The sequence below is a fragment of the Drosophila melanogaster genome, chromosome 2R, assembly GCF_000001215.4.
Source record: "Drosophila melanogaster chromosome 2R".
In the NCBI taxonomy this organism is placed as follows: Eukaryota; Metazoa; Arthropoda; class Insecta; order Diptera; family Drosophilidae; genus Drosophila; species Drosophila melanogaster.
The window spans coordinates 5,872,283-5,893,014 of record NT_033778.4 but is presented as its reverse complement, the minus strand read 5'-3'; the positions used below and the strand labels follow the sequence as shown (position 1 = coordinate 5,893,014).

Below are 20,732 nucleotides of genomic sequence, written 5' to 3'. Positions count from 1 at the left end.
ATAGATATAGATGGAGGTCGAGATACAGATGAGGATAGAGATACAGGCTCCACAACGTGGCAGTTACCGATACATGTTACATATTACATATGTACATATTCAGCTGCAGACGTATAAACGGGATAGGGAATGGATGGCTTTGCTAAATTACTAGCAACTTAAGCGCATCTGCGGTAAATTCAATTAAACAATTTGCCAATTTTGTTGATTTTATTTTGCCTGTGAAAATAAGCAACATTTAGCAGGTTGCTGCTTCTGGTGTTGCTCTTGCCGTTCGGATGTGCAACATCTGGCTAAATGAAGTGTGAGTATGAGGGTCTGGCTGTGTGGATATAACAATTTGGAGAGCGTCGAAGCTTCGGCTTCTGCTGCTGTGGCATTTACCGAAAACATCAAGTGTTATGCAAATATTTGCGTATCATCGTTTTTTTGTTTTGTCCCACTCCAGCTCCGGATCTAACCATTTGATTTATCGCTGTAGTCTAAGTCGACAGTGAAATTTCGACATCATTTCGCATAGAAATTTCTCATTATCCATGACTCTGACCGCGCCACTTTCATATACTTTCAATTTCCTCGCTTTACCCATTTATCAACTATGCACAACTTGTTAGCAGCTAAAATCGTTCGTACTCCCAAGCTCAACTATCGCGGTACACAGCTAAATCTAAAACTAATGCTAAGTTACACTGGCAAGTTCACTAATTACGCCAGTGACACTAAGAAAATCCCAAAAACAGAAACAAGCTGCTCCGTCGCCATCAGTACTCCTCTGGTTTAGATTGTATGCCTGGGTGTTTGGGTGTCTAACCAACGTCCTTGCGGCCCACAGACGACCGGACAAGCCGTCCGTTACGAAATACGACTTTTGGAAGCAATTTACACAGACTTCGCCGCCTGACAAAGAAAAAAATATTAAAACGTGTGCTCATCTATTTTAATCGAACACGAAATGCTCTACAACCTATAGTTTATTAAAAGCTCGATCAACATAGCTTGTTCCTATGCCGCTTTTTGCTTAATCAAGGCCATGAATGGCGTTTAAACTAAATAATTTTATTAGGCTATGCTGGTATTTCATTACGCTTACAGAGTTTTTTGCTTGTCCAAGTTTGTAGATGGTCCCCCTTGACTTAGGGCATTTTAGAAAAAACCAAGCCATTTGGCAATACTCAATTAATTTATCATTTATCAAGTGGTGGCGAAAACAGAACCGGCGGCACTCGAATTCAAATATCGCGTTGTTTGAGTGTCGGCAATCGCTGGCCATCGATGACAGCAACGCCGCAAAAGCGGTTGTTGCTGTTGTGCCCCCGATGGCGTGCCTCTTGTCGCTGCTGCCTCTGCTGCTGCCGCGTCTCGTGTGACATGCTGTCCTGGAGGAGGGCTCAGCTCTATTACACCCGCCCGGTCACCCAAGGTTCACTTCGAAAAATGTTTTAGCTAGTAGTTAATATGAAGGGCAGCATGTGTTTCGTCATGTTTCTATGTTAGCAACATTGTAATAGTCGGCAGCTTTTTAATAAAAATGATCAATATACATTATTTTTAGTATGTATTTTTAGTAGTATTTTCAGCGTCTTTCTATGATTCCAAGTTCCAAATATTTCAAACTTTTGTACACCACGAAGTGAAAGAGAATATTAGATTTTGTATTCCCCTACTTGTATATATTCCTATATATTTATCTACATATATATCCAGTAGGTACTGTTGGAGTTGCAATAGACGGGCTTGAGTAAGAATATTTCTATTTTTGTATTGAATAAAATTGCAGATGCTAGTTCTATACAACTAACATGTAGATACAAGTCTAAAGTCCTGCCGTAGCTGAACTGGAATGGCTTGCAAAACGAATTAACATAACTTCCTTTAACATAAAGTGCATCTACCAGCACAAAATTTTTCACAGTGTTTAGCTGTGAGGATGGCTGTTACCTCTCCACGCTTTGACTGGGCTCGTGAATTTTGACATTTTCAATTGTCGGCCGCTCTTCGCAGCCTTTTGCTGGCGCGACCCCACAACCGAAAGTGCTGCTGCTGTAGCTGTTGATTTTCAGTTAATTTTTCATTTTGACATTTCCATTTGTCAATAATAACATGTTGACCAGACCGTTGCCCTCGCCTCCGTGGCTGCAACATTCGGACGGACGATTGGTAATTGGATTTCTAGCCAAAGAGGCGTCAAGTGGAATCGCTGTTCATTTAAAATGCATTATTGATTTGGTCTGATTCGTTTGGTGGACAGAGTGGGTTTCCGCACCATACTGCACCGCACCCACCTACAAGAGAAGCCCGAGTGACGAATCACTTACGCATCTTTGGCCGCTCCGTTAGGTCTGGCCCTCATAAAGCTTAAACGCTGACACACCATCGGGTGCCCGAAACGGCAGAGTTCAGAGGCAAGTGGGAGATGCTGGGTCATCGCATAGGTGCCACGCCGTGCTAATGAGATGCAAGCCACAGAGCAAGACACGAAGCGACCACCAGGCCCACTGGCAATCAGTCGCGGCTCTCACATAAATCCGCTTACGTTAAATGATGGTTAAACAGCAACAGGCAACATCGGCTGCCAGCTCCATCTGCGGCGTTCAATGGATTTAATTTCCTGCAAGAATACGCGTTGAAGTAGAAGTGAAATGCACTCGAATCGACCGTGCTACACTCCAATACTTCGATCCCCATGGCGACACGCAACTGCGGCGCAATCCATTCCAGTTGCAGACAAATGGAGATGCTGACAGCAAGAGTCTGGATAGACAGCGCAAGTGAAGTGAAGTGCTCGCCGATAATCGGGCTAACAATCTCCGCCTGAGGCAATCGTTATAGCTGCTCCTCTGTCTACTCCACCGACGGCAGATGATGTTTAAGATGCCACTGCCACTGCCACTGCCGCTGTTGCTGCTGCTGCACATGCGCCCATCTTGTGGGTTGCCCTGGTGCATATAGAACGCAGAAATATAATAAGTTCAGTTACACGCCTAAATTGGTTTCTTCATAGTAAAGCAATTCGGATCTGCACTGCTATGATGACTCTTTAATTACAATGAGTTTATTAATAATTAAAATCTAGATTTTGTACCACGATTTGAATGTTGATTAAAAATGTATAGTTCAAGAGGCAACCGTATGCATGTTTGACGCAATCATTTGATACCCTTTAATCAGCTGATGATAGTACAAGCGGAATGGAGATATGCTAACAGCAATTCGGGCGCTGTAGCAAGCAGCAATTGAATGAATTTGCATGTAGTAAATAGTAGTTACTAACTACTCGTATATATATACATACATATTATTTATTTGTGGGTGTCTTTAATCAAAAGGAAACAAGAGAGAATTCTATAGTCCAGTTCCCCGACTATCAGGTACCCTACACTCAGCTAGTGTGGGATATAAGATATCTACAGATAGATAATAAGTAGATAATGATATATATCAGTCCATCCGTATGAACCTCGACATCTTTGGAACTATAAAAGAAAGAAGGTTGAGACTTAGCGACAGTGCAAGTATGTTGACCCATCTTGCCACGCCCACTCTAACACCCACAAACCGTATAAAACTGCCACGCCCACTCTTTGCAAAATGTGCTGATATTTTTCACACTTTTATAGTCTTGCAAATTTCTATCTACTTGCCAAAAAACTTTTTGCCACGCCCACTCTAAACCGGTCACGCCCACACTTGTAAACCATTTTTAAATTTTTTCTCATTTTTTTCCCCAATATCTATTAAAAACCCAGAAAATTTTTGAAATTTCGGGTTCGCATTACCACTAGCTGAGTAACTGGTATCTGATAGTCGGGGAACTCGACTATAGCATTCTCTAACAAAACAATGTTAAGTTTCTCGTTCACACTCCCTCTAGCTGAGTAAAAGGAATCTGATAGTCGAATAAATAGTTGTCGACAGTCGTTTTCTTTTCTTTTTGAATTGAACCCGGTATAGCCCTTTAAATTTTCTATCTCTTGAGAATGCCAAACATATGATATTCAACACTCAGATAAAAAACTTCTAAAATCACGCGAAATACCCTTGACAAGACAAAAAAAACAAGGCACAAATATATTTCAGATAGTGTATTTATAAAGTGCAAACTCATTTGACGTCACAAAGTTGATATCAGAACTTTGTAGTGTTGAGAATGCGATTGTCACTCATCGTCAAGAGGTGTAATTGTTTGATATGTCATAATACATTAACAGTTAAATAAGCAAAAGTTTTCATCTGTCCCGCTGAACCTTAATTCTGATGAGAACCCGCCTGGAAAACCTGTAACTCGCAGCCTCTGGCCAATAGACCTAGACTCAGATGCAGATACCACGCGTGCACGCATTTTACCGTTTTGCTTTGAGAATAGAGCGTTGCGTGTTGGCTGTGGACTTAAAACCTCGGCGGAGTTTACAGAGTAAAAAAAAAAAACGACTTATCAAGCTCACAATTCGGAAAGATTAATATATGGCTTTAGAAGCCCGACATACTGATACCTCCACTTTTGATTACAATTATGCATATTTGAAGTTCCAAGCCCTAACCACTGAATTCACAAAAACTCCAAAGTTCTTATATGAAATGGCATGAGAACACATTCGAATTTGCTTCATGTACTTACAGCGACTTCTCCTCTGTGTGTCTTGGTTGTTCATGAGGAGGTTAAAGTTTTTGAGCCCAAATGGCTACATGTGCAACCACAATCACTGCAGTTGAAAAGACTGGCAAAAGAGTGAGCTTGTGGTGGAGAACATAGTTCCGACCAGTTTGAGGTATTCAGAATTTAGAATTGTACAGGCTATTTACATCAAGCTGAGACGCACATGTTGTAAAATTAATATACCCGTTACTGATGGAACTTATTCTACACTGATTTCGTTCAGAAGTTTGCAATACATGAAACGGGATTAATAGCCAAATCGATTTATATACTCCCCTCTGTCGATACGCCTACTCACCCGTTAAAAGGTCGAGAATAGGTCAATAATATTGACTCAATATACAGAAACTTAAAGGTTTATAGATATATTTCAACAATGAATTTAAGGATGTTTTTACATTTACTTCGCCTTCCTGTTTGTTAAACATGTGAGGTTTGTTATACTGGGCGTTGTCTGCGACGTCATGGTTGAGTTTGCCGTAATGTATGTTTTTTTTTTGAAGTATGTAAATAGCTTATGAAGAACATAACTGGATTGTAGCAGTCAGGGCATTTGCTTGCAGCGTTTCTACTGGTTTTAAATACTTATGTGAATATGTACGCGAAATGAAAGCACACAGCAATAAATGTTTTACTGGAATAATTCTAAAATTAGACTGAATTTAGATCCGCACATGCAAGCCTTTAATTTTAATTGCTGGTTCAGTTAATAGGGGTTTTAGGCATCGGATTTACTCCGTTCTTGCTCCCAACTGAGATGGTTGATTTATGGCTTTTAGGCGGGTATTTGTGAGAAAAACAGTTTTCGATGGAATTCCAATAATTGTAATAATTGAACCAGAGCTTATAGGTAGGGCCAAAGGGAGAATCATTGCTCACTCCAACGTATATTACAACCAAATAATATGCTCAGCATAATGGTCAATAGTCTCTTGACCAATAAATCAAATTTGGCGTTTGCCTAAACTATAAATTAAATGCTATAGGCCCAATAGAAGCCATTGTGCTCGGCAGCAACAACAACAACCAGAGCCACAGCTGGACGATAAATGCCGGCAACAACTGAAATAATCGCTCGTAAATGCCTAGTGACAATAAAATTGATGATAAACCAAATTCAATACTCGAACATTTCCAGTTTGTCAACAGTGCAAAACAGAGTCAACAGCAAAGCGAAATAATGCTAAGCGAATTTAGCCTTGTCCGTTGGACGATGGTCGGTGGTCGATAGGCCTGCAATCACTACAGAGGGTGGTGGGAGACTGGATAACGCTACTTGAACATAAAATTAAATTAATCTGACGATTGCACAGTGGACTAAGCATATTCAAAAATCAGCAATTAAATTACTTTATAGTTATTAGGCTTTCGGCGGGCCGCCTCGTAGTATTTTTCCGACTAATCCGCCTTCTTTGAGCTTTGACTTGAATTTTGTTACCAAATTCGATAATAAAATCGTATGATATCAACAAAAAGTGAGTCATCCAATGTATTTATTTATTTATTTATTAATATTCCTATGAAAAGCAAGTAGTTTTATTTAATTGGATTATCCACAAAGAACATATTAAGTGTTCTTTATACTATATATATCTATATATACCTATATGCTAGGTCCACCTTCATATCTACCTTTACACTCCCAAAGGCAATCAATTTTTATCTGTATACATCTACGCGCGAACTAGTCTCTCAGTTTTACAGCTATCTGCATAAAGTCTTCGTTCTATTGCAAATATTTGAAATAAAAGAAAATATATAAAAGTTTCGTTATAAAATGTCTTTATTCTTTATTGAAGAAAATGTGTGCTTTGTGCTTTCTACTGATAAATGTCAGAATATACTTAAATATTCTCTTATGGTACGTTGGCAGGTTTTCAATAAAAAATCGACAAATATAAATAAAAAATGTACATGGACATAAAATATAGCCGCAATCTCACTCCTATTGCCTTACTAGAATTTCCCACTGTGGTCCAGCTTGATTGCTTCTCCAGGGCCCAAACCGAATTGACGGGTTGTCCGCTAGTGACTGCTTGGATTTTATTATTCCCAAAGCAAATACAGCAGAACAATTGCCCCTTCTTACTCCAACTTACGTCTTATGACAGTGCACTTTGATCGCCCCTCAACAGAAATCAGCTGCAATTATGCTGAAAACTCAAAACTGTACTTAATTCTCAATTTTCAATGGTAATCAATTTTGTAATTGAAGATTCGTTTAGAGGTTTCAGACCGCAAGCAGTTGCTTATTGTCTCCGCAGTGACCGAATGAAAAAGTTCCGTTCGATGGGCCAATGAAATGTGTACCTCAAACGCAAGACTTTTCATCCTCCCCTCTCTCGTGGACGACCACTTTTGTGTCGTTGCATCTGGCTTGTTGAACAGTTTTGTGCTCTTAATTCTTATTTAAAATTGCATGCTCATCTCTTAAGTGGGCATGCTGCACTTATTTTTATTTATTCATGTTCTCACAGCCCCTTGTAGTTCTTTCATCTGCGTTTTCCGCTGCGTTGCTGTCTTTTAAAAGCCAAACGGTCTGGATAATTTTCTTTTTCGCTCCATCAGGGGAAAAATGTGTCTTTTATTAGTTTTGTTGTGCGACTTCAAGGCGACTGTCCTTCTTGACAGCGCTGTGGGGCTATTTTTTAATTATTTTGTCAATGGCTTGTTTTTTTCCAGCTTTATATTTCTTCTGTCCGAAGCTGCAGGCAACGAGTAAAATTCAGCTGCCTGGCAATGAAGTAATACTTATGTATATATAGAGTTTCGGTCCGTGCGTCGCAAAGCATTTATTGATTAGCATCTGGGAATACATTTTTAAATTCGAAAGAAAAAATGCAAGTTGAACTTTTGTATTTCACTTACAGAAATGTCTGCATGGCTTCAGAAATGATTATATTTTATAATGTGTATGCTAGGATATATAATAATATTGTACCAATTGAAAACATGACTGCAATGCCACACAAGAAACGAATTGAACGTTGGCGCATATGTCCACAAAATGTCATTCCAGGAGTCTGGTTGTCATTTTAATAAGCTTATGTTTAATGACAAAGACATTTAATGTTAAATGGAATAATGATTGAGTGACATATTATGGTTGGATTTTTAAATGTATAGACTCGAAGAGAAAATAAATTCCATAAGCTTTGGTACTATTGTACTTTATGCTTAGTCCAACTAGAACACTCATTCTAACTGGAACAAGCGAGTGCTATAGTAAGCAGAAATTGAAGGCTTTACATTCAGTAAGATGACGATTGGACCCCTTCATCGGAGTATCGGTATGACAGTGGAGTATAGCCTTCCCTTGCCTTCCTTGCTTAAAATAAAAAGTTCTAATATGAAATCAATGTGTGTCTTATGAATTTCAGGAAAATAGTTTTTTGAAAATATCACATAATTTAGTTTCCAACGCCGACTAAATAGATAGACTAATATCATACAAATAGATGGGCTATACAAAATTCGAATTGTGGAGGTATACTTGCAGCATGTGCGACAAGAACCAGTTACATAGTTACTAAATGGCAGCCGGCAGCCAATTAAAATTTCTTGGGTCCGCTAAATTTTTTATTATTTCGCTGTGCATTTTCTGGGTCAATTTTGCAGACAGCAGCCGTTTGACTAAAATAAACTGTGTTCACAAAGCACGGCTTTGTGTGAGCAGTCAAAGGAGAAGCAGACCGAAGTTCAGACGGAGCATTATTTTTTCATTTTTTATTGTCTGCCATTTTCTAACACTTTGTTTACTGTCTTTAACGCGGACGTTCCCTGCTAAACTATGTACTTTTTGAATTTGTCTTTCTATGGGACTTGATGTTAAAAGAAGACTTAGAAAATCAGCATGAAAGGGCAAAACCATAGAAAAGTAGCTCATGTAATGTAATGTAGTTAAATGTAAAATAATTACCTTCCTTGTTGTCTGCTCTGATATAAACAAGCAACTCCGTAGAACATAGAATGCCAACTTATAAAAGACTTATAATGGAGTCGGAGTTCTCAAAGTATTATTAATTCTCTGGAGAACAGACCGACATAAGCAATCGATTAATCAAATATTTCGTATTTTAATATAACAGAAGCTAGTCTAATTTTTTCATGTTTCAAATTAACAATTACATATATTTAAAAAATCAACAATTTTTTGAAGGTGTCTGTTTGGCTGCCTAACAATAAGAATTGGTTTATTAAATTCAGATATATTGTTACTCAAAATCTACAACAAAAAAGATTTTCTATGTTTAAAAAATTACTATCGACTTGCCCGAATTCTTCCAAAATGTACCCTAATAGAACAACCCTCTTTAGAACAAAATATCTTTATCTTAGTACATTTTCATAATTTTTGGGTGACAATCTCTAAGTAATAAACGCATAACACTTACCAATATAATAAAAGATTTTCTGAAAACTAGTAAAAGTTCTAATAGTTTTACAGTAGGTGCCGTCGAATAATAAAAACAATTTTTTCCTAAATTAAATCTATAGAAATTTAAATTAAGGGTAGTTGAAACAAAAAATAGTTCTGGGTATATTTATACCCGTTACTTTACAGTAAAAAGGTTCGTTGAAAAGTATGTAACAGGTAGAAGGAAGAGTTTCCGACTATATAAAGTATATATATTTCTGATCAGGACTAATAGCGAGTCGATCTGGCTATGACCGTCTGTCTGTCCGTCAGTAACTATTAAAGTTAGAGAGTTAAGATTAGAGATGAAGATTCCAGATATTCTAAAAAGTATTGAAACGGTTATCTTATAGTCGGTTCTCTCTTGTTTTTGAATCAAAAAATGTATTGATCTTCGGGTATACATGTTATGTTTTGGAAAATTGCACCCAACATCCATATGAATAAAAACCTATTTCTTGTTATGCCTTTGCATTTGTTTTTTATACAATTAAATGTATTAATAGGTACATCAATGTGGACGGCATTCCGCTTAGTGACGAATCCTGACAGGAGAGTGTGCTAAAGCGACCGCTGTATGCAAAAGAAAAAGCGAAAATTTGCTTTAAAATTTTAAAAGTAAAAAAAAATATAAAAGTTCTTTCATCAGTTAGCATCGAATGACAATTTAATATGTCCCAATCGCACACTTCAAGGGGTAATATCCGCCTGAAGAATTAAATTGGTTTGTAGTGGTTTATGCTTGATATACAAATATATTTTGTATCCGGCCGCTTAAACAAAAAGTAGGTAGAGTAAATTTACCTCAAGACTTTGATAAGCAAATTTTGTATTATTCTTAGTTCGCAATTCTGCGAAATTCGCTTCGCAACACTCAGTGCCGCGGGCTGTTGTCGGATTTGAGCGGAATGGAAGTGATGAGCGGCTGTTGTCACTGGCCGTGTAATTATGCTTTCATTTGGACATCAAATTTAATAGCGCCGTGCGTAGAACGAACGACTTTCGTTTTGCTGAATCAGCTGATTTTGATTTGATGGAGTGGCACTTATAAAGCACTTTTCTGGCCCAGAACACAAACAACGAGCACAGGCATTCGGCTCGCACGCACTCCAATTTATTTGCACGTTGCGTGTGGGCAAAGACACCAAGTCCAATACCAATAAGCCACCAACCACCGACAATAAACAACCAACAAACAACAACCAAAGACCGGGGGCATCAGACAGCGACAAAAGCAACAGTCGGCAGTAGTCTGGTGGTCTGGTGGACTGGACCGGACCAAACTCGGGGAAAAAAGAAAATGGAGACTAGCCCAATATCCGAGTGTCATAGGCAAGTCCACGTAAATTGTCAATAATGCTGCTCCGGCGTTGTTGTTTTCCACTTTGGCCGTGATTTGATTTTGACCCGCCCCCAACGCTTATCGCAGGCGCTTGTTGACTTTTTTTCTCGACTGAGTTTATGCCAATAGCTACTGGCCAAAATGTCACTTTTTTATGGTCTTTTTATGAGCGCAGCGTATCGTTTGGCTTTTTTGCCGCTGATTTGGCCCATTTCGGCCTCGGTCGTGTTGTTAAGTGTGCGTCGCAACTAACAAAATTATTTCACTACCTAAGTGGCCAAATGAGACACTTTCCCTAACTTGCCTCCCGAAAAACGAAATACGTCGGATTCAGACCACGTGGAAAGCCCTCAATCCGCCCAGAAGATGGACTAAAGCGATTTAGTTATTCAGACGAGCAGTGAATTCCTTTTGCACACAGTCCTCGAACCAGTCAAATGGCCAAGTTAGACGGTGGCGTTTTATATTTGCGTTTGTCGCCGAGCAGATCTCTAAAGTAAATGTGCGCCGAGCATTTTAATTGCAGTCTTTTGATAAATGGCCAACCAGCGGCGAGGTGGCAGCGGCTTTCGTTGCCTAAACTACATTTGACAAGAGTCGTCAGCGTCGTCAGCGCCGTCGTGGGTGAAAATGGCCAAAATGCCATTCAGCTTTCGCCCATTTGAAAGCATCGTCATCGACACAAAGCTGCCGTCAGCAGCAAGTCGCTCGGGCCGCAGTTAGCCTGGCATTCACTCCAAAAAACACTGTCCAAAGAATCAATTACCACGCAAAGGCTAACAAAGACTGGATCGCGGAAAACGCTTTTCTCTATCTTTCGGTGTCAATTTTCCACTCTATATGTACATATATGCCAAGGGTCGAGTTTCAGTCCAAGTGATGTTTGCTGCTAAAATTTTCCCGCGTGTAGGCTTAGCTTTCCCGGCTGAAAGCTGGAGTATTCAAAGAGTCGCTCTCTAACTACCTATGCATCTGGGGGAAGCCTCAAACAAATTTTCTGGCACAAGGTCAGAGCAGTTCTTCAAACCCGCCCAGACCGGAGCATAATTTCTATGGCCATCTCCCTGCCCCAGCAGCACAGATTACGTGCCCGCCGCACTTGTCATGCCCGTTTCAACTTGCCGCATACAAATGCCTTTCAAGGGGCAGACTGCAGCTGCAACTGCACCTCCGTTCGGGTTCCGTTTGGAACGCGGTCCCCGCTCAACGTGCCGCAGGGCTGGCCAATTTTCACGCCTCTCATGGCAGTCACTAATTTTACTTTCAGGCCGCCCAACTCCCACTGAGCAGCAGAGTCGGTCACGCATGCGTCTTACGTAGCCCGCTCACGTTTGCTGGCGGGGGACCGTGGTCGGCGAACTTTCGTGAAAGTTCTGTCTTGGCGAGTGCATAAATCTGGGCGCTATCTGCTCGTGCCTGGGATCTGGAGCTTGGGAGAGACCGGAGTCTCTGGGTGCTCGAATCTGGTGGACGCGATCTAGACAATCGCGTTCCTGACTACTTAGCGGATGTGCCGTCGCAGCGGTTCCCACATCAGCGGCTGGCATTGTTCTGCGGGGCATTATGAAGATGGTAATGAAAATTTCGAGTGCCTCAAGACATTTTCGACTTCTGACCGCATTGGCTGCGAATGGAGATGGGCGGCAGCAACTGTTCTTGCCGCAACCTGCATTAGCCCGAACGGCCGTTGCGGTGGGGCAATAACGTTAATTACAAGTTATTGGCATTTGCTAGCGCAATTCCTGCCCGCCTATAATTTGTTTATTTTATAACATCTGCAGCTGCGGCCACTGCGACTGAAGCTGCCACACTCTCATAATAGGGCATTATAAACGCGTACGTCGTCGCATTAAAACAAACATAACAACTACGTGACTAATTATGTTGATATCAAAGTTGTTCCCCGTCCCTTTCCTGCGGCATTAAAGTTCATTCCCTTCTGGGCGCGTTTATGCGAGTGCGGAAGAAAGTGAAATTAATGTTAAGTACGCGTGAAGCATGAGAGTTCGGTGCGGACTTAGTAACAGTTTGGGCCCGTGAAACGTGTTTCTGATTTAGTTGAAATAAATTAACAAACTGCTTATGAGATTAACCGGAATAAGAACTAGCAAGTAACTGCGAAAAGATATCTCCTAATCTCGGCGCTTTGTATGGACTGTGGGCTTATCAGGCCGTAGGTTCACTCAACCCGATTTGGCAAGCTTTCAATGCCGTTTCTTGATTTAATTTAACCAAAACTAAGACTCTTCATTGACAACATGCAGCCAGAATTTGGCCCGACCACATCGGCAGTGGTGCACATAAAAAATAGTTGCACGTATTTTGGTAAAAGCCGCGAACAGAAAAGCAGATACAGAAAACGAAACTACAACCCGAAACGGAAACTAAAACGCGACCAGACAATAAAAAAGTGAAAAACGCTATGCAAATGGCCCTTTCCCGTCGCTTCTGCACTGCCAAGTGCATGAGAAAATATGTAAAGCAGAAATTAGACGATGACAAACTGGAGAATGGAAACCGAAAGTGCGTAATTAATTTCTTTTTCATTGCAGCCCGCTAAAAATGCTGCAATGCTACAAGCAGACTTGGGGCCCTGCTCATCCCGTAAGGGGCATGGCCATCGTATATGAGTGAAGCCAGACCGACCATTGATTCCATTGGTTGGCCGGAATGGGGCAGAGGCTCCACCGTCTCCCCCTGAAAATAAATTGGAAAAGTGCTAAATTTAATAAATTTCTTATTTTCAGAGAGCCTGTCTAAGGCCATTTAAGTCCCAGCGCAAACAGACTCGCACATGGCACTCACCCCAGCAGGAGCAATAGCTCCAGTCCTGCGGAGCACTGGCTCCCACTCAGGCACACACCCAGCGACACACACACAAACACACACGCGACCCAAAACAACAACCAACAGCCAACAGCCAACAGCCAACAAGCAACAAGGGGCACAACTGATGTGCGGTTTTGGTTTCATGGCTTACGGCTTTGATTGCTGTCATCGCTCAATTGATTTTTCACTAATGCCGTCGATTGGCAAACCCAAAACCGAAATAAAAGTGAAATGCAAAGCATTAAAAACAGCAGAACTTAAACGCCAAAATAAACAATTTGTCGAACAGTGACGTGTGTGTGCGCTTTTGAGGCAAACAATACATAAAAATCGCCGGAAAGAAAGGAAAGAGCTTATGTTTGACATGAAATTAAATCGCATTCGAAATGGGAACATGTTCCATGGCGAACAATAAAACTAAAATAGGATTAGTTGCGGTCCGTGCTTAATTTCAGAGTGCGAAATGCAGGCCTGATTTCAGATGGGTTTTGTAGAATAATGCGAAAAGTGAAAATAAACAAAAAGTGTTACAGATACGCTTCAACACAGCAAACACAGCGAAAAAATTAAATCAAGCCATTGTTGGGAGACTGGCCCACTTTAAACGAACTTTAAAATTATATTTGATAGCTGTCATTATTTGATTACCCGTAACTCGCAGCGTAACTGGGTATAATAGACTTTTTAGTTAGTATGAAACAGGAGGAAATACATATGTTCTTCTTCAGAGAGTCTGTATAGACATGTCCGTCTGTCCAAGCTCGGGAAGCTACCTTCCGGACTGATTCCGGAGAATAGAAATCACCGTAATGGTCTTCCTCGAATATTGAATACCCTTTATTTAAGTAATGAAAGTGCAAGAATGAAGGAAGATAGGATAGGTATAGGAAAGGGAATGTTGCGGTTCTCTGGAATATGTATGCTTAATCTCAACTTTCTAGCTTATATAGATTCTGAGATCTTGACTTTCATAAGGACAGACAGACGGACAGGGCTAGATCGACTCGCCTATTGATCCTGATCTATATATATTTATTTATAATATTTTTTTTTATAATATATATAATTATATGGTCGTAATCGCTTCCTTCTGCCTGTTACATACTTTTCAACGAATCTAGTATACCCTTTTACTCTACGAGTAATATAATACGAATAATATAATAATATGTTCAATAATCATAAGTTTGTTTAGGTTTCGTGTTGGCATCCCCACTAGCTAAGTAACGGGTATCTGATAGTCGAAGAACTCGACCCTAGCCTGCTTTAACCCCGTGTTTCCCTCTACGAGTGCCGCACTCTGCCCTTTTAAACCAAAGACACTAGAATTCTAGTTCTAGTGAACTAGAATATTCTAGAATAGAATATAATATTCTAGTGTCTTTGACAAAACTATCTTGTATTATTTTATTAGGCATATATATTTTTACAGTAAAAGTATGCGAATTTTGGTAGACATTCGTATCTGTATGTCAGTTCATATGCATTTCAGCGCTTTCGGAATGGTATATTCAGATGGCCCTAAATCGAGCAGGAGCAGTTTATATGCCCGCAGTGGTCAGAAGTAATTGCATTGATTTGAATGACCGAAAGGTTCGACCACTAGATAGACGGTGTCAGTTTATGAGCACACTTTTAAATGAACTCACTCTGGCCACTTAGGATGAACACACATCGCTCCGGATCAACCAACATTCGGTGGCCTTCGCGCCGACGCTGGCTCCGTGCATCAGCATTCAATTTGTCTGGTGCTCACAAATCTTTGGTCAGAGCAGCAGCAGCCGCTCCGAGCTCAGCTATCTACGGAAATTTGCTCAGTTACTTTTGCGCAATCCCCAAATCCCAGTTCAATTTTATCTATGTATCTATCTGAAACTGCTTGGCAAATAGCAAGCTCTTGGCTCAGTCCCTCTGTCTCTCTGTGTGCAGGTTGAATGGAACTGTTGACGCAAATGGACAACAAAGCCCGGCACTCAGCAACCCTGCTCTATTCTTTGCAGCTGCCCAACTAGTGATTGTGGCTAAAGGGAAATGCATGGTTCGTTTAATGGCAACTGGGCTTGAATTCATGTTTATTGCATTTCGCCTCGTTGTGTGGCAAATAAATGCTAACTGATACCAGCAACCTGCCCCTGCGATCTGCACGGCGCTTTTAAAAGGTAGTTCTGCACCCCCTTAATTTTCGTATTCGTTCCTCCTTTCATTTAGCCTGGGAGAATGCCTGGCAAGGCCTCCCTCAAAGCCGCCGCCGCCGTGTTGTTGCTTTAAAACGTAGCTTTGCCTCTGTAAACAGGTACTTGATTGGCTGACCTCAACACCCACCACCCACCACCCAACACCCAACACCCAACACCTACCAGCAATTTGCACATGGCGTATGGCTTTAAATGGGAGATGTGTGCCGGTGGCCTTTGTTTGTCCAGATTGATGCTGACTACGACCTCTACACCCTTCCAAGTACTGTGTTACTGGTCATCCATTCATGCTTCTTTTTATTTAGTTATCCAGGCCGTTAGCAAATACGAAGGGGTGGCGGGGGGGTCGGGGCACCAAGGAGACGAAAAGTTGATTTGGCATTGGTGCGTATGAGCAATGCGTCCGTGTGCTTGTCAATTAGGGCTGGTTGTGCAACGAACAACGCAGCTTACCAGCTGGTAAGCAATCGATTTCCAGTCCCACCTTCTCACCTAATCCCACTACCTATTCGTCAAGCTACTATCAAGCCATTTGTGTGCCTCGAGGCTGCAGCTCCGCCAACTTATTTTTTATTTCTTTCCTGTGCCGTTGGGTGCCTGGAGGGTTGTAACAAAGACACTAGAATAACTAGAATAATATTCTAGGGTCTTTGGTTGTAAACTGACTACACATCCTTCGGAGAGTGGCACAAAGCAGGCCTTTTCCCGCACAACTTATGGACTTCCTTTTGTACTTCGGCGGCGCATTTTTGTGTGCATATTATTATCCATCATGTTTCGGAATGGAAACTTAAATCGCAATCATATTTGTTTTACTTTTTGAAAATCATTTGTGCCAGTGAGTGTTTTTATTTTGTGTATCTTGCAATTCAGCTTTTCGTATCTCGAAAAATGATGGAACTAAAGGGCGAACGATTTCCTTGGTCTCTGAGCACCAAGTGCTCGCTCAATGGACTTAGTCCAAATGCAGTCCCAAGAAATTGCTCAGAACTTCAGTATATCTCGAACTACACAAGGGATACAATTTCGTTTTCCATCTTTTAGTACAGAGTGCAGCAGTTGACGTTCTATGTCGTGCTGTTGGTGGCCGAAGGTAAATTTAACTGCACATTGGCAAGCCGTTTTCACTATTAATTATTTACTGAAGAGGCAGGAAGGACAATATTAATTTTCCATTTTCATTTCCAATTAAGGTGGCTGCTCAAAGGAAAAAGAGTTTCAGTGGAGCAATCAATAAAGGCGACATAAATAATATCTGATGATAAGGCGAGTGAAGCTTTTGGAATGGAACGCATTTCAAGCCAGCTACGTTGGCGCCGTCGGTAGGCTGTGTTACATGAATATTCGATTAATTCGCAGGCCAATGAGGCCATAAAATTTGAAATCAGAGAGAAGAAGACAAGGATTTGACTATTGGTTTTATATATTTGACTTAGATATTGCTCTCGCATTTGGGCAAGTTCTTATGGCAAGTCAGGGACGAGAAGTGTGGCATTAGCCAGGATGACCAAGTTGCTGCCTGGTGCTTTGGCATCAGCTCAATTATTCCAACTTGGTCTCGGCCAAGCATTTGTTAATAATGGCTTAAAATCATAGGGAATAGGAGATCTGCCAAGAATAGCAATTCCAAAACTTTTTCTGTTCACATCTTTGCCTTTTATTTGGGCGCATAAAAATTTGCAAGCTAATTTTTTTTAGCTAGGCAGTAAAAAGTAAAAAGTGGGTCCAAATGAGAAACGAAGTCAGAAGGAGGACTGGTTGGCTGCTGGGAATGATATAGATTTTTGCAGGGCCAAGGAAAAACTCTATAAAGGCCATTATGTGAATTGACAAGGACTTGGCAAAGAATAAGATATAAATGCCTATAGATGATACTACTCCCAAAACAATAAATTAACACGAAAGTAAGGCTGCCGAACAAAGAGCGAATCGGCAGGCTGGAAGGAATTCCAAGCTCTAAATTTTATTTATTTAAAGCTGAAATGTGTGGGTGAATACATATCCGTTTTATTTGTTTCTTGGAAGTTTGCCCGATTGTGCGATATTTTTCGCATACACATGCACACAGTGTAGATCAAGGAACACATTTCTGCCCGACCCTCCCAATCTAGGAATGAACGCAAAATTTTAAACGAGAAGCAGGAAAGCAAAATAGTTTTCAGCCATTTCATCGCCGCACAACTTCGTTCGTTAGAATCTCGATTTCTCCGTCGCAGGCCCTGGGGATATTTCTCTAAATCGCTCGTAATCAATCAGTTGCAAATTAAATTTTTCTGTGCCAGCTTTGATTAAGAATAAGCAATGCACCTACCGGGAACGGAGAGCCCGGATGAGCGTTCGATGTGTCTGTCACGAAGTTAGTGTTGCAGCGAGCTTCCTTCTTTTCGATGTAGAAGAGTCTGGTCACTGTAGTAGCCCCCAATCGGACATCTTAGGACCCGCTTCAGTCTTCAGCCTTGCTCGGCACCCCAAACTCGACTCCGGATTAATAATCGTGCCCCAGCCAATAGGCATAGGCCTGGTCCACAAGTTCTGCTCACCGCCCGCTGACTGCCATTTATTATACTAGCCATAGACGTCGCCACGGAGCCCGCTTGGCCGAGGGGTGTGTGAAAAATTTTATTGCATACATTTAGCCCGTCAGCGTAATTTCTCTTTTTTTTGGGGAGATTGGGGACGTTGCGCGTTGTGCGAAGTTTATTTGCTTTCGGGACGCCCTGACGAATGTGCATGCCCTCCAGGATATGGGGCATTTTCCAGGAGTATTTGGGTGAAAATGGCCGGCAATTTAAGGGAAAGCAATGTAATGTTTCATTACAGCGTTTGGCCTCATCTAGTTTCCACATAAATACCGAGACAATGACATTCGGGATAGAACTTTTTTATTAATAGTTAGTCACGCCACCCACCTAAGCCCATAAATAAAACTCCAACAAGTCAAGATGATGAATTGTATTGACGACTCTTTCGGGATCGTTTTTTCTTACCTAATGCACAGTCTTGTTTTTTTTCCACTGGAAATTGAAATGGACATTTTTTGTCGGCTTTTCATCGGCTTTCAATTCTATTTACCGTACGAAGTGGAGACTCAGTTAATTGGTCAATTAGGACAACTTTCCTTGTTTCTCACGTCCCTCGTCCTTAACTTAAGATAAGCTCAGCAATCACCAGAAATGCTTAAGTTGCAAATGGCAGCTGATATCTTCACAAGTTCATTGATGCTATTTATGTAAGATTGTTTATTATTATTGTTTATTATTAATTTAATTATTAGTTTAATTCTAAATGCGGTAATTATATAAAGTATTCTTAGTTTGTGACCGAACGACTGCTGCTGAGAACTCGACTGACTGCCACGCTGACTTCCACACCACTGCTGCCTTGCGATCGTTCCTTCGATGACTGATTGTCGATAACTTCGATTTCCGACAATCATGTTGCTGCTCAACAGCGCTGCCAACCGGGTTGTTGCCAGCCTTCAGCCTTACTCCATGTTACATTCGGCCCTCCTGATCATCATCATCCGACCCGGATGACAATAGGTCTGCATTTTCGGCTATGTACTTCCACAACTTCATGTTGTCACAGCTGGTGGATGTGACATTGGGTCCTTCGACGTTTGCTGCTTTTTTAACGTCATATCTGCCATTGTCTTTGACCCCTGTGACTTCGTATGGACCTAAATACCCGCTTGCCATCTTGCGGCCAGCTACAAATTGGGTCCTTTTAATTGCAACCAGATCACCTGCTTTGTATTTGTATTCAGCTCGGCGCTTTTTGTCGTAATTGCGCTTGTAGTCCTTCTGCGCCTGCTCGATGTTGCGTTTTACCAGCTGTCTCATCTCATAGCGGTCCTCGTTGAATTGACAGACCACTTCTTCTTGGAGCAGTTCCAGTAACCGATCCTCAACTCGGGTGTACATCTTGGTGCCAAACATGACCTCAAATGGTGACAGCTTCAGTGATGAATGCACGTGACAGTTGATCGCCTTTTGTACCTCAGGCACATATTTGTACCACTTCGACGGTTCGTCTGAAGACAGCTTTGATATTATTGCCAAAATTAAACGATTTACTCGTTCTATCTGGCCGTTGCCTCTGGCCACTCCAGTAGTTGTGCAGACGTGTTCCACGTTATGGCTGCTCATAAATTGTTCGAACGCACCACTCGTAAAGGCCGTTCCTTTGTCGCTAACAATTCGCTTAGGGAAACCAAAAATGTTTGACCAGTCGGTCAGCCTCTTGACCACTTCTTCCTGTCCGGTTGATTTGGTTGGGAATAACCAGACAAACTTTGAAAACGCATCGACTGTTGCCAGAATGTATTTATACTGTTTGGCCGATGAATCCATTGGCCCCAAATGATCGATGTGTAGTGTGTGCAACGGTGCGTCTCCTTTATCTATGCAATTTAGATATCCCTCCTGCTTTCCCAACTTTTTGCTGTGGATGATACATTTTATACAGTTAGAAATTAGCTTTTTTACCTTGTATTCCAAATGAGGAATAAAAAATTGCTGCTGTATGCTATGCATCGTCTTTTGCAACGACAAATGGCCAACTTCATGTGCGCTTTGAATCACCTCCCTCTCCATTAGTGCAGGGACAACCAGTAGTTCATTGCCATTGACCATACTATACAACAGGCCACCTTTTAGCTTGTAGGGTTGGAATAGACGATCTTTTAGAATTTCCGGGATTGCTCTAATTGAATCATCGTTCTGCTGCGACTTTTTAATACGTGCTGTCAACTCGGATGTTATCATCATGCATGCTTGGGGATGGCGGCTTAAAAAATCAACGTGTCTCATTCTTTCTCCTGCACGATGTTCGGGTTGAAAATTAAAATCCTGCATATAGAGAATCCATGGGCCAACTTCTCTTGGGACATCTGCTTTTTTTGTTGTCTGTTTAAATGCGACACAGTCCGTGACGAGCTTGAAAGGGACTCCCAATAAATAGTGTCTGAACTTTTTCAGAGCTAAGTATGCGGCTTTTACTTCAAGGTAGTAACTATGACGATTTGATTCGGCTTTTGTAGTTTTTCTGCTCCAAAAGCAGACTGGGTGAAAACTGCCTTCGAACTTCTGCAATAAAACGGCTCCTAACCCGTCCTTAGAGGCATCTGTATGAAGTTCGGTTTCTGCTTCTCGTGAGTAGATCCTCAATACTGGTTCGTTTACCAGAATCTCTTTCAGCTTATTCACCGACTGCTGCTCTACTGGTCCAATGTTGAAAATGGCATCTTTTTTTAATAGGTCCGTCAGTGGTCTCGCAATTTGGGCGTATCCAGGT

The 20,732-nt window shown here is 41.2% G+C and overlaps 1 protein-coding gene and 1 long non-coding RNA gene across 2 annotated transcripts, besides 6 other annotated features; one reads left to right on the top strand and one right to left on the bottom strand.

The window, feature by feature from the left end:
• Positions 1-3,331: 3,331 nt before the first annotated feature.
• Positions 3,332-3,391: a mobile genetic element.
• Positions 3,392-3,716: 325 nt separating this feature from the next.
• Positions 3,717-3,936: a mobile genetic element.
• Positions 3,937-6,519: 2,583 nt separating this feature from the next.
• On the bottom strand, positions 6,520-8,121 carry lncRNA:CR44125 (long non-coding RNA:CR44125). Its single transcript, NR_073833.1, has one exon. It is a non-coding gene; the product is annotated as a long non-coding RNA:CR44125 (long non-coding RNA).
• A 1,078-nt stretch (positions 8,122-9,199) lies between these two features.
• Positions 9,200-9,372: a mobile genetic element.
• Positions 9,373-12,619: 3,247 nt separating this feature from the next.
• On the top strand, positions 12,620-13,819 carry CG44438 (uncharacterized protein). Its single transcript, NM_001299214.1, has 2 exons — positions 12,620-13,035; positions 13,161-13,819. Exon 2 carries the CDS (start codon positions 13,367-13,369, stop codon positions 13,532-13,534), a length of 168 nt encoding a protein of 55 aa, NP_001286143.1. The 5' UTR covers positions 12,620-13,035; positions 13,161-13,366; the 3' UTR covers positions 13,535-13,819.
• A 339-nt stretch (positions 13,820-14,158) lies between these two features.
• Positions 14,159-14,365: a mobile genetic element.
• An 83-nt stretch (positions 14,366-14,448) lies between these two features.
• Positions 14,449-14,503: a mobile genetic element.
• Positions 14,504-18,665: 4,162 nt separating this feature from the next.
• Positions 18,666-20,732: part of a mobile genetic element that runs on past the window's edge.

What these genes read in the sequence shown, in the direction of transcription:
- CG44438 (NM_001299214.1), top strand. Translation starts at nt 13,367, where the DNA reads ATGTGCGGTTTTGGTTTCATGGCTTACGGCTTTGATTGCTGTCATCGC.